This window comes from Doryrhamphus excisus, chromosome 8 (genome assembly GCF_030265055.1).
Source record: "Doryrhamphus excisus isolate RoL2022-K1 chromosome 8, RoL_Dexc_1.0, whole genome shotgun sequence".
Classification (NCBI taxonomy): domain Eukaryota; kingdom Metazoa; phylum Chordata; class Actinopteri; order Syngnathiformes; family Syngnathidae; genus Doryrhamphus; species Doryrhamphus excisus.
In genome coordinates, this window is record NC_080473.1 from 3439348 (window position 1) to 3453809 (window position 14462).

The 14462-nt window shown below is 41.2% G+C and overlaps 1 protein-coding gene across 1 annotated transcript; it reads left to right on the plus strand.

The window, feature by feature from the left end:
* Positions 1 to 51: 51 nt before the first annotated feature.
* fxyd6 (FXYD domain containing ion transport regulator 6) lies at positions 52 to 13323 on the plus strand. Its single transcript, XM_058080881.1, has 8 exons — positions 52 to 210; positions 8411 to 8464; positions 8776 to 8799; positions 9361 to 9396; positions 9489 to 9563; positions 10872 to 10908; positions 11004 to 11053; positions 11175 to 13323. The coding sequence occupies exons 2-8, from the start codon at positions 8416 to 8418 to the stop codon at positions 11210 to 11212; spliced, it is 309 nt and encodes a 102-aa protein (XP_057936864.1). The 5' UTR covers positions 52 to 210; positions 8411 to 8415; the 3' UTR covers positions 11213 to 13323.
* The last annotated feature ends 1139 nt before the right edge of the window (positions 13324 to 14462 follow it).

Sequence of the window (14462 nt, forward strand, 5' to 3'; positions counted from 1 at the left end):
GAGAGAGAGAAGGAGGGGGTGAGTATGAATAAAAAAACAAGCAGTCATTCCAGGAGATTATATTGTTGTCCATCCCATCTCTTTTCTTCTTCTTCTTCTCCTCCAGGGCCAGGCAGCGTGCACATTTTGACAGATGAGAAGAATTTTTGAGAGCAGCTGAGTGATTTCCGTGGGTGGATTATCCATTTATTGACCTGTTGGATAAAAGAGGTAAGTTTATAAATAATCATTTGGACTGTTATTATCTGCTTTATATGAGATTACAATGCAAAAGATGATGTATTTGGATTTTTCTACAACGCATATGAGGTTTTGTTTTGTTTGTTTGTGGTGCACAACGAGGGTGTGTCTTCCCTTGCAGCAGTGTCCGCCACGCAAAAAGCCTCGTTATTGTCGCAGGTTAGGGTATGAATGCAAACAAAGTGAGCCAACAACAAGTCGTGACGCTTATATAATGCAGATGTGGGCTAGGGTGGTGAGTGGGGAGGGGGGGGGGGCATGTGTGGATCACGGACGTCCGCCGTGCATCACCATCCACAGGTTGAATGGGGCAGGCGAGGCGTCACGGGTGAGATGTTGCATTATAATTGGTGCATGACGTGATGCATGTGCTGCTTCGTTTCCGGTCTTTTTTTTTTTTGTCTTTGTTATCTTTGTTGCTTATCGTAATGATCGAATGAGAGCCACGCCCCTCCCTCGCTTAATGAGTGGACCTCCTTTGTGAGTCCTCCGATCATTTAGGCGCATGAGACAATTGCCCTCCTGATAAAAGCACATATAGGATGTGGTTGCCATGGTAATGCAACACTGGTGACGTCAGCCTGTATATAGGGAGTCCCAGATTTTGTTGATGTAAACATGGGGAACCCTAGCTGTGATGTCATGACATTTTGCATGATGTGGATTCCGGAAACAATCTGGAAACAATCTCTTGTATTCCATATGCTGATAGAGATGCAGTTCCGTGACGTCAGAGGGTGTGGTCTCGTGCAAAACCTGCATCCACACGCTTGCTATAGAGATACATGGACTATTGTGCATTGCATGACTATAAAAGCCAAGTATATCACATGGAAGTACAACTTGTAGTACTTGTAGTACAGTTATCCCTTGTTGATCGCGGTTAATTGGTTCTATACACGACCATGATAAGTGACTTTCCACAAATAAATACGGTTTTTAAAATTAGTAGAGCCCTCTAGACATGAAATAACACCCCTATAGTCACATTTACACTTGTATGACCCAACATAGTACACATAAAAAGAGAAAATAAGACATAATATTAATATATAAAAGCCACATGCGGTCTAGCAAGCGTTTGAATCTGGCCCGCCAGTTGCTTTCTAAGTATTTCAACTTTTAACATACAAACTAGCAACAAGACTTGCAAGTCAGATCTCTCATTTAGTAAAACAAAAAACTGTCAAATTAAATGACATAGTTTGATGTGGTATGATGTTTAAAGTGCTCCTGAAAAAAAGAGACATGAGAACAAAATAAAAATTAATTAAATAAGTATGAATTAGGGGCACGGCGGTCGAGTGGTTAGCGTGCAGACCTCACAGCTGGGAGACCAGGGTTCAATTCCACCCTCGGCCATCTCTGTGTGGAGTTTGCATGTTCTCCCCGTGCATGCGTGGGTTTTCTCCGGGTACTCCGGTTTCCTCCCACATTCCAAAAACATGCTAGGTTAATTGGCGACTCCAAATTGTCCATAGGTATGAATGTGAGTGTGAATGGTTGTTTGTCTATATGTGCCCTGTGATTGGCTGGCGACCAGTCCGGGGTGTACCCCGCCCGAAGACTGCTGGGATAGGCTCCAGCACCCCCCGCGACCCTTGTGAGGAAAAAGCGGTAGAAAATGAATGAATGAATATAAATTAAAAAAAATATATATACAAATAATTCAAGGAAAATTATAAGCATAAAATAGTGTGTGTGTTAAATATATGTTCTGCCCCCGCCTGACAATTTTCCGGGGGGCCTCAATGCGGCCCATGAGTCAAAATATTTGCCCACCCCTGCTTTATGGCCTTCAAAAGGTCACTGCTGCTATACTCCGACTGGTGGGACAACTTTGACAACCAAAATGAACCACCTGTTATTCTATTTTGTCAGAAGTCTAGACAAGCCTCAGAAAGTGGAGGACAATAGACTTATGCGCATGCGTTCTTTCTTCTTCTATACTTTGAGCTGTGATGTGGTTCCGACCGTGTGTCTGTTTACAGCGCCACACGTAGGTGTGCATTGTGTATTACATCCTTTTCACTCTGGATGCCGCTAGTATTCCATCACAATCTGTCACAGGCTGTCTCAGACTGCAAATGCACCAAGCCAATAGACTGAATTTAAGAGTGGTTAGTGTGTAGGGCACACAGCTAGGAGACCGGAGTTCGATGCCATCCTCGGCCATCTGTGTGGAGTTAGCATGTTCTCCCCGTGCATGCATGGGTACTCCGGTTTCCTCCCACATTCCAAAAACATGCTAGGTTAATTGGCGACTCCAAATTCTCCATAGGTATGAATGTGAGTGTGAATGGTTGTTTGTCTATATCAGGGGTCAGCAACCCCTGGCTCCAGAGCCGCATGTGGCTCTTCAGCCACTTTGTTGTGGCTCCCTTCACAACGCTCAAGTATTTTTTTAAAATACCCTAATGGGAAAAAATATGCATTTTTTAATGAGTTTTTTTTTTAAATCTGACTTTCTGTGAGACCCTGAATGAATTGAAGTGAATGAGTTCTGACTCGTGATTGGATGAGCTCAAAGAGCTCACATGTGACGAGAAGCAACAATTTGGTGTAAAAATTTGGCGTTAAAACTGATTCAAACTTTCAAAAGTTTATAAGATATTGTTTTTAAATTATGTTTTGCGGCTCCTATCTGTTTTCCTTTAGTAAGCGTGTGGGTAAAATGGCTCTTTTGATAATAAAGGTTGCCGACCCCTGGTCTATATGTATCTATATCTGCCCCAAGACAGCAAGGATAAGCGGTAGAAAATGAATGAATGAATAATATGTAACAGTACAAAAACCCTATGACCGTGTAGGAAAATACATACATAAACTGGGGTGTTCAAAACCCGGGGTTCGACTGCTGCATTCACGTTTGCACTTGCTGCACAGCTGTGACACCATGCTCATTTTGTCTGTCGTGGGTCTTTTGTTTCTTGGTAACACAGAGTCAGTTTTTACTGATCCCACGAGTCTAAACGACAAAGCTACAAGTGCAATTAGAAGGACTGACAGACTGGAACCATATTGTAATAGTATAATCACATCAGGACATAATTCATGACTGCACCAGTGCTCTCAAGGTCTCAAATGGAGCCTTGTTGTCCCCCAGAGCGGACATCACCTGCTCACATCTTGTCATCTGTCCATCCTCATCCCCTGAAACTCCCATTACGAGGCCGCCATCAACCCCGCCTGCCATTTTCTAGACATGTCTATCCAGCAGCAGCAGGGAAGCCCCTCACTGTGGAAATTGCTGCGGCTCCACAGCGAGCCTCGCACAAAGATGGATGAGGCGGACACTTGTTCGGGGACGTGCATAATTTTATCTGAGAAGCACACACACACACACACAGAAACGGATTTACCCCGGAAAAAAAAAAATACAGCGCATCCATTCCAGTTGAGCAGCAATACAAACATGCTTGGATATATTTATGACCTTGAGCTTCACCCACAAGTACAACTGTTTATTGACATATTCAATCATGCACTTCAGAGGGAAATGATAAACAGACACAATATTAGGTACACTGTTAGAAACGACCTGAGCAATATGTTTATTGCAGAGAATGTTGTCCAGAACAGGGTAAAAGTACAAACAAGACAAGAAAGCAGAAAAAAAATGACCAAAAACACAACAGACGCTGAGCTATGTAACAAAATATAAAAACATTGCAGCAAAAGTGTCTTCTTCTTCTTTATTTTTGGGCTTTTCCCTTCTGGGTTCGCCATAGCAAATCAATTTCCTCCATCTAAACCTGTCTTGCATCTGTCTCTCTCACAAAAACTACTCTCGTGTTCCTGATCCTATCCATCCTGGTCACTCCCAATGAGAACCTCAGCATCCTCATCTCTGCTACCTCCAGTTCTGCTTCCTGTCTTTTCCTCAGTGGCACTGTCTCTACACCAAACAACATGGCTGGTCTCACCACAGTTTTGTATCCCTTTCCTTTCATTTTAGCTGAAACTCTTCTATCACACATGACCTTTGACCCCAAAGATCGAGCAGGAAAAATGAGCTGAGGTTACAAACAAAGTACTCCCAATGACCAGGCTTAAAATCCATAAGCAGGGGTATAGACACGATATACGCGAACCCGAGCTGAGCGGAAGGCATGAAGCATGTGGGTGCTTGAAGGACAATCTGGCAACAAACGGTTCTCGGCCGCCATGCTTGAAAAGGTCATTGGCAAATTGGCAGCAGGTGTGCACAGGAGAACCCCGCCTACTCCTGGATAAGATCCCTTTACATTCATCACAACTCATTACTTATTGACCATTTGATTCACTTTGTGGTTTGTAGCGTTTCTCATTTTCAAATTAAAAGTCCAATATGCTTTCTGAAGTCGATACTTTTAATTGTGTTATTGAAAAAGTATCCAACGAAGAAATAGAACGTGGGCAGGAAGGCTAGTGCTGCTGATTGATGCAGTAACAGAATTAAAGACAGACAAATAGCCTGCTGGCTTGATGGACATAAATGAACTCAGACAGATGGAACGTTAAAGCACATGAGACATATTTATCGAATCATACTGTGTGACCTCAACCTCGTCAATATGACACAATGAAGCAGCATTATTATTATTATAGAACATCAATAATGTGGCCTTCTTCCAATCAAGGTTGCTTCTACTTGGAAACAGTGAGTTTCCCTTCTGAGAAAGCCAACCAAAAATGATTTCCCATTTGGAAGAGTAATTTAAAAATATACGTAAATAAATTATAAACGAAAATTAGAAGTAAATATATAACAGGAACTAAAGTAATTTAGTGGAAGAATGTCATTCCATTCATTCATTTTTTTACCGCTTATCCCAGCTGTTTTTTAGATTAGATTAGATTAGATTCAACTTTATTGTTATTGCTCATGTCACTTGTACAGGGCAACAAAATGCAGTTAGCATCCAACCAGAAGTGCAATATTATAAGTACCTTAGTAGTAAGTAAATGTAGAAAAAAAGACAGATCTATGTAAAAAAACTATGACAGGCTATGACTATAATACAGTGAGGATATGTACAGGGATATAAATGACTAGAATATGGCTATTGTAGATTATACAGATTATAAACAGTATGGATGTGACAATATATAATAACAGTAATATGTACAGTATTGCAATGAAGTGACTAGAGTATGGCTATTGCAGATTATATAAATTATAAACAGTATGATCTATGAATGCTACAAGATATTACAGTAATATGTACAATAGTGCAATGAAGTAGTGCAATGAAGTGATGGGGGGGGGGGCATAGATCAGCGGGGGGATGAGGCGGGGTACACCCTGGACTGGTGGCCAGCCAATCACAGGGCTCATATAGACAAACAACCATTCACACTCACATTCATACCTATGGACAATTTGGAGTCGCCAATTAACCTAGCATGTTTTTGGAATGTGGGAGGAAACCGGAGTACCTGGAGAAAACGGGGAGAACATGCAAACTCCACACAGAGACGGCCGAGGGTGGAATTGAACCCGGATCGCCGAGCTGTGAGCTCTACACGCTAACCACTCGTCCGCCATGCAGCTCTAAAGTCATATCAGATGTTCCAAATAAATGGGTACAGTATGTGTGACATGACTGATGCATGTGCACGGAACCTACATTACTGAAATAGGCCAAGGTCATGTGACGTCCGTGGGGAGCGTGCAAGGATTCATGTCTGCCAGAAAAAGAAACATCTTTGTTGGCTCTTAATGTGAGATTTAAAAAAAAAAAAGTGTCCTCAGGCCTTTCTAACTTTGGAAAGCAAACAGCAGAAGACACTTCCCATGGTGAGGATCTTTGGCTGGCAGTAGATTCTTAAAAACAGCAGAGCACGTCTGTCTTTTGGAGCCGTGGTTCTCAGCTGCTTTGGCTGTGTGATCCACCAGCACCCCATTTGTGATGTGCTCCTTTCCAGCAGATATCTGCAGCTGTGTGTAGGCTGGACGGTACGTTAAGTTCCCACCCGATGTCCTTCCCCTCCCCTCATAAAGGTGGCGGTGTAGCAAGCCAATAGCACAGACAAGACCGCGAGGTGCATTCATGGACATTTGGTCATTACATTATTATGAGTTTTCTTGCCCAGGTAAAGACCCATGACCCACTTTGGGGTCATGAGGCACCAGTTAAGAATCCCTGATATAGAGCACCTACCTTTGACAGGTGTTTTTACAGTTTATTCTTAAGAAAAGCAGCATGACGCACCTGTCTTATAGAGGATCTTTGACAAGCATTTTTGCAGTGGATTTTTTAAACTTGTCCTATACAACGCTTCTCACCCAAAGTCAGCTGGGATAGGCTACCTAACCCGTGACCCTAGTGTGGACAAGCGCTATTGTAAACACTTTTTGAAAAAGAGCAGAGCGCTCATCTCACATAGAGGATCTTAGACTTCCATATTTGCAGTAGATCCTTAAAATACCAAAGTGCTCCTGTCATTTAGAGGATCTTTGACTAGCATTTTTACAGTTGGTCCTTGGAAACAACAGAGTGCTCCTGTCATATAGAGGATCTTTGATTCAAATTTCTGCAGTAGAATCTTCAAAACTGCACAGTGCTCCTGTCATATAGATGATCTTTGATTAGAATTTCTGCGTTGGTCCTTGGAAATAACAGAGTGCTCCTGTCATAGAGAGGATCTTTGATGAAAATTTCTGCAGTTGGTCCTTGGAAACAACAGAGTGCTCCTGTCATATAGAGGATCTTTGATTCAAATTTCTGCAGTAGAATCTTAAAAACAGCAGAGTGCTCCTGTCATATAGATGATCTTTGATTAGAATTTCTGCGTTGGTCCTTGGAAATAACAGAGTGCTCCTGTCATAGAGAGGATCTTTGATGAAAATTTCTGCAGTTGGTCCTTGGAAACAACAGAGTGCTCCTGTCATATAGATGATCTTTGATTAGAATTTCTGCAGTTGGTCCTTGGAAATAACAGAGTGCTCCTGTCATAGAGAGGATCTTTGATGAGAATTTCTGCAGTTGGTCCTTGGAAACAACAGAGTGCTCCTGTCATATAGAGGATCTTTGATTCAAATTTCTGCAGTAGAATCTTAAAAAGAGCAGGGTGCTCCTGTTGTATGAAGAATCTTCGACTAGTATTTTTGGCGTAGATTCTTAAAAAGAGCAGGGTGCTCCTGTTGTATAGAGGATCTTTGACTAGTATTTTTCCAGTAGATTCTTAAAAACAGCAGAGTGCTCCTGTCATATAGAGGATCTTTGATTAGAATTTCTGCAGTAGAATCTTAAAAAGAGCAGGGTGCTCCTGTTGTATAAAGAATCTTCGACTAGTATTTTTGGTGTAGATTCTTAAAAAGCGCAGGGTGCTCCTGTTGTATAAAGCATCTTTGACTAGTATTTTTGGCGTAAATTCTTAAAAACAACACAGCACACCCGTCATATAGAGGATCTTTGACTAACATTTTTTCAGTTGGTCCTTGGAAACAGCAGAGTGCTCCTGTCACTTTGAGGATCTTTGATTAGAATCTCTGCAGTGTAATCTTAAAAAGAGCAGGGTGCTCCTGTTGTATAAAGGCTCTTTGACTACTATTTTTGCAGTAGATTCTCAAAGAGCGCCCTTGTGTTATAGAGGATCTTTGACTTGTGTTACAACATGTGTGCATCAAAATACTAAATTATTGATTGATTGCTGATTCCATTGTTCGACCTTGGCGGAGGTCAGAACCCGATGCTAAGCGCCAACACCCAGATGGATGCAAATCCAATTATTGTCTTCATGCTGCCCGCTGCTGAGCTTCATCTATAACACATTACAAGCTAATCAATAACACCACTCAAAGACTAAGAGGAGCACTCTGGTTTTATACCACCGACTCTTCCCATCTCTCCCACGTGACAATGTGATATACTGTACACCGTGCATGGTGTAGATGATATTGTCTACTATTTGCGGAACATTCCTTGACTTATTCCAGCTACTGAGTCCCTCTCTGCACAACACTGGCATGTTTGTTGAGTAAGATTTAGAGTATATCTTATATTTTGATAATCATGTGTATTTACACTGCTTGGTGAGGTGTTCAATGACCCGCTACATCCTCAACGGGGAAACAAAATGTTGTTGTTTTGGATGTAACAGGTGTACCTAATGCAGTGGCTTGTGCTACCTTTTCTTGCATTTTGTCCCTCACTCTTTTTCTTTATTTGCCCTATATCAACAGTTGCCATGGAAACTATTTCTCTCCTCCTCTCCTCGCTGCTGGTGTGTGTGGCTGGTAAGTGTGCTCCTCCACTCACACGCAGGAACACTGTCACTCCAACACTGCCACACGGTTCCAGGCATGCATGGATGCTGAGCGTCCACACGAGGGCGCTGTTGATGCTTCAGTGAGAGCAACAGCATTAACTCCTTTTTGGTTGTGTTTGTCACACAGACAGAGTGTGTGAAGTCTGCGTCACACAACGATGACACCCCACAAATAGACGATGTCTGATGCTTGTGGTGTTGTTGACTCGTCAGCTGACACGCTGACGCTGTTTTTGTGTTCTTTTCCCCCCGCCCGGCACTCATGTGGGTGACTATCAGCTGTGGCAGACGTGGATGTTCAGGGTGAGTGCACTCAACACGAGAACACACTTATTAATTGAATTTACATTATGTTCAATGGGAAAATTAGTTTTGGTTAGCGTCCGTTTTGGTTTGAGTCTGACTTTTTGGAACGGATTAATGGCGCTAACCGGGACACCACTGTTCAGTATGTATGTTCCATTCCATTCCATTCTCCGGGTCATGGGGGCAGCAGTCTCAGTCGGGAAGCCCAGACTTCCCTGTCCTCGGCCACCTCCTCCAGCTCCACCAGGAGGACACCAAGGCGTTCGCAGGCCAGCCGTGAAACATAATCCCTCCAAGGTCTTCCCCGGGGCCTTCTACCCACTGGGCATGCCCGGAACACCTCACCAGGGAGGCATAACAGACTCCTCTCACTGTGAAGGAAAAGCGGCTCTACCCTGAGCTCCTCCTGGATGACTGAACTCCTCGCAACTGCACAACCGCGTTTGAATTGTTGATTGTTGATGCCGTACAGACCGCCCGGCACCCTGCAGCTTAAATCATCTTCTTACCAGTGCAGATAATGTGTGACTAATTATATGCTGTGATATGTTTTTATAGATGAAAAGGAAAAGGAGGACAACCCCTTTGTCTATGGTAAGCCTCGTGTTTTACTGCTACCGATAGCTTCTATTAACAGAAGCTGTTGCCGTGTTAATAAAACAAGTGTTGTCTCTGGTTCTATGTAGACTACGAGAGCCTGAGGATTTGTGGACTGGCATTAGCTGTGGTGCTGTTCACACTGGGAATCCTGCTCATCCTTAGTAAGCAAACTGTGACCGTGATCTCACACATCGGACATAACATTTATTATCTTCGCAAAGGCTATGTTTCATACACTTCTTGCCTTGGATAGCGTTTATTATATCCGATATTATCCAACATTTCTTTAACGATAGATACAGCTATATAGGCAGTGGCTCACATGATGTTTCTTTTAAGCTGATGCCACAAATAGACACAAAATAAATAAGATATAGAAAAAGTACCCACAAAGTAGTAAAAAAAGGCATGACCAATAATGAATGAAAATTATATGTTCTATTTAATTTTATATTCATAATAATACATTCAAAATAATAAATATTATATATTATTATATATATAATATATATGATAATTAAATAATATATGTAAAATAAAATGTATAAAAAAATATAAAACTAGAATAAAAATAATTAAAAATAATACATTTCAATAAAAATGTAAATTTGCATATAAGTATTCAATTAAATAATACTGGTAACTGTACAATTTGGAAAGTTGCACACGTCTATGTTCAGCATGAACAAACCATATTAGATTAAAATTACAGTAATCCCTCGTTAACTCGGTTAATCAGTTCCAGACCCGATTTTCGCGAATTAGGATTCTTTTTTGTAGTTACAGCATAGAAAACATAAATACAGCATTCTAAATATATTTTATACATTATTAGAGCCATCTACACATAAAATAACACCCCTATAGTTACCTTTACTCTTGTATTACACAATATAGTAGTAATTCCCCTTTTCTGTGCATTGTTTAACCATTATTAACCAAGCGACAGTGATATTGTTAGTGTCGCCGCTGTTGTTGTTGACAGAACTAGTATAAGTATGTATATCAATGGTAATGGTATCTCATATTTCATTTGAACATGCATCTGATTACAACTGAGTGCATCACATAATCAGTTCACAGTTCCACATGTCCAAAAGGAGTAGGAAGAAGCAAAGCTTATTCAATCCTACCCCTCCATCTGGTACTTTTACAATCAGTAACTGTTACATTTGTTCACTTCCTGCTTTCCTAATATATTTTTTTTTGCTTTTTTTATTGGTCATGTACCAAAGCACAAGGTGACCATACAATGACATAATGGGTACCATAGTAACTGTCAGTATTGTGATATATATAGCACATCATGACTGATGACTGAATCAATGTGCAGATAAAAGAAGTTTGCGTAGTGTTTTACTGTAAATCATCAAGTGCCAATATCTGGTACTAGAGTACGGCGATCTCTACTACTATGTACTACTATGTACTACATAATAGTTGAATGAATCAGTGTGTTATTCTTCAAGGTCGACGGTGCCGCTGCAGTATCAACCAGAAGCCCAGGTATGCTGACCCCGCCGACCCCAAAAGCGCTTCTGTTATGTTGTTTGACATATCTGGTTACCATGGCGACTTATGCGTCCTCTTTTTCTCTTCAGGGCCCCTGGAGATGAGGAGGCGCAGGAGGAAAATCTCATCGTCTCAAAGGGTAAGGTGAACTTTTCACTTCCCCTGTCAGCTCCTCTCACCTCTGCCTCACCCCTCTGAACACACATCCATAATGCAGCTTCACTCTGGGATATGAAACATGGATTTTATGGTCTTTGTAGCTGCGGCTGCTGCCAAAGAGACTCCAGCGGAAAACTGAGGCAGCTCCTCCATCATCAGCTCAAACTGCCTTCTGAGAGGACACATTTGACGTGAATCCACTGCTATTATACTATAAGTGATGATAAATGAGGTATGACCAGATGTGATACAATATGTACATAAATCATACACCCTTTAGCCCAGTCGTACTTCGTTGTGACGTAGCAGTCCTCAGTGCTCCCTTGTCTCTACTCGTGCCTTCATGTAGACGTTCTTCACTTTTGACTGTACTGTACTGTACTGTATTGTGTCTCGGCTATTATATAATAGCACCTTTGACACAATTTGATGGTCTATGACGCTAGAAAATGTGTCAATGTGGTGTGGTCCTGTTTGTTTTGTATTCCCGACTACTGCTTTTAGACTTCAGGAGTTTTAGGTAGCACTTTTCAATAAGGGTACCCATATGAATGTTCGCCGTGTGTAAATCCTGCCATCGATCCATCAGTCGGTCACAGACTTTGATAGAAGTTGGATCATTTTATTTTTCTTCAACAAATAAGCTAACCCAGCATGATGTTGCTGTAAAAATGTGACATACGACAGTTGTCACGTACAGGTGCTCCTTGGTTTACGTCATTCCGAGTTTGGTCGTCTCGTGGTTACGTACGTAACACCGTCAATTCATGAAAAACCTCATATTGGTGACGCACAGCCACACCACTCTCAACATTGGGCTACTGTCGGACGCAACTTTGCCAAAACAACATCAGCAAAATCATCAAATGTCCTCCCTGCACAGTCAGGACACATGTCACGTTCAAAGACATTCAGAAATGACAAAACTCTTTATAATCTGCTCCTCTTATATAGTGCTATTATTTTATTACTGTTTCATTTATTTCTTGTATTTAGTTCTTTTATTGCTGCATATATAAATACATAAATACTTTGCGTTAATTAATACATCTTGCAGTTTCATGGTTGAATATAGTCTATTATTATTAGTTAATTTTTTTAAACCATATTTTTCGAGCATAATAATGGTTAAATGAACCAAATTACAAATAGAAGGCATTCAGAAGACACATGTTGCACATTGGTCACTGGGTGTCAGTAATGTTACTGTAATGTACGGTGAGACACACAAGCACCAGACTTGATGGCCGGAGCAACATTATCTCACGATAATCCTGAATAAAATCACAGGTGACTATTGTGGTTGTAACCCATGGGAACACATTTATAGCAACAAACACAAATCATATTTATGTCTTAAATGCCTTATTTTCTTTTATTATGCCTACTTTACTGGGTAATACAAGTGTAAAGGTGACTATAGGGGTGTTTTTTCATGTGTTGAGGGCACTAATTATATTAATAAACATATTTAGATTTTTTTTTTAAATGCTCTAACTATGAAAATATTTCATTTATAAATAAGAAATCCTACTTTGCGGAAATTCACTCATTCACAGTCACGTCTGGAACCGATTAACTCTACATCGGAATCTAGGAACGGCACTGGTACGTCACCCCATGACCACCTGTATATGTAAGTAGATCAGGTGCCAAATAGCCAGCAGCAAATAAAAAATGGCTTCTTGCTTCAGATCAGGTGTTTTTTTTAGTTTTGCATAGTCCTTTGTGGGAAAGTCATAAGGTTACCCTTGTTGTAAAGCGGTACAAGAGTGTTTTCCTATGTTGTCAAATGTCACCATATATATATATATACACACAAACACACACACATATATATATAGTATATATGTATATCTATATATAGTATATTAAAGAAGAAACAACAATAAGGTTTGAATGTATGGAAGCGTGCATGTACATGTACATGTCAACGTGTGTCAACGTGTTGTATGAGACAATCGAATCTGCTAATATCCACTGCAGTATTTTGAGATCAGCTGTCTCACTGCCATTGCACCCTCCATTGGGAATGACGAGTCCACCTGGAGACACTCTTGTCAAAGAGACCTCTTTTGTTGTGTTGACTTGGCAGTCACATACGAAAAAACATTGCCAGTGCGACCGTCAACAATTTCTGTTTTTGAAGACGACAAGCACTTTTGTCCAGCCGCCGCATGACGCCTCGTTGTGTCGCAACATGTCGTGCTTTTGACATTTAAGAGAAATAAATCTGTCTGAAGACTCACAGCCGTGCCTTCTTCTGGTCATTTCGGGGGCAATACTAGACCTCAATTGGCTTTCAGTGTCACTGCTTTCCCGTTGGCTGCTGGCCAATGTACTATTTCCAGTCATTTGGGGTTGCTCATTGCTTGATTCAGAAATTACCAGAAATGGACATCCTGGTAAGCCCCGAGCTTACAGCATATAAGGGGTACACTTCACACTTACAGAGTCCCTGATATGATGATCAACATTGCTGAAATATGTAATTGTGTTGTACATTGTTTATTTTTCAAAGCCAACGGTAAATTTGCAAAAATTACCAGTACATTTCATGCTAGGTTTTGCTGTTCAGTCTCATTTCTGGAAGTGACGTCATCGGGGTGCCACCTCTCAGAGTAAACAAACACTTCATTCATTCATTTTCTACCGCTTTTCCTCACGTGGGTTGCGGGGCCTATCCCAGCTGTCTACCCTGGACTGGTGGCCAGCCAATCACAGGGCACATATAGACAAACAACCATTCACACTCACATTCATACCTATGGACAATTTGGAGTCGCCAATTAACCTAGCATGTTTTTGGAATGTGGGAGGAAACCGGAGTACCTGGAGAAAACCCACGCATGCACGGGGAGAACATGCAAACTCCACACAGAGATGGCCGAGGGTGGAATTGAACCCTGGTCTCCTAGCTGTGAGGGCTGCGCACTAACCACTCGACCACCGTGCAGCCCCTAAACAAACACTTCTCAAGGAGAATCCTGAACTTGGTTCAGTGTATGTTTTTTTAATCAAAATGTTGTGTTGCTGCTGGATGTTCATCATACATTTGAGTACTATTGTATGCTTGTTTTCTGGTTTCACTTTACAATAAGGTACATAAAAATACAGTAGATACTGAGGAACTAGTGATTAGTGGTTAGGGTTAGGTAGGTTCGTTTCTCATTCACGATGTAAGTTTATGTACCTTATTGTAAAGTGTTATCTGTTTTCTTTTCCAAAAGAGGAAGGTTTCAGACAAAAATGTACAAAGCAAGTGCAGAGACGAAGAGTGATCATTTCACCGATGACTTCTACGAAGGAACATTTACAAGAAGCATTTGGCTTGAAAGTACGGTACAAATGCATTTTGAAAAAGGATGCTGTATAAGGAAAAAAAGAAT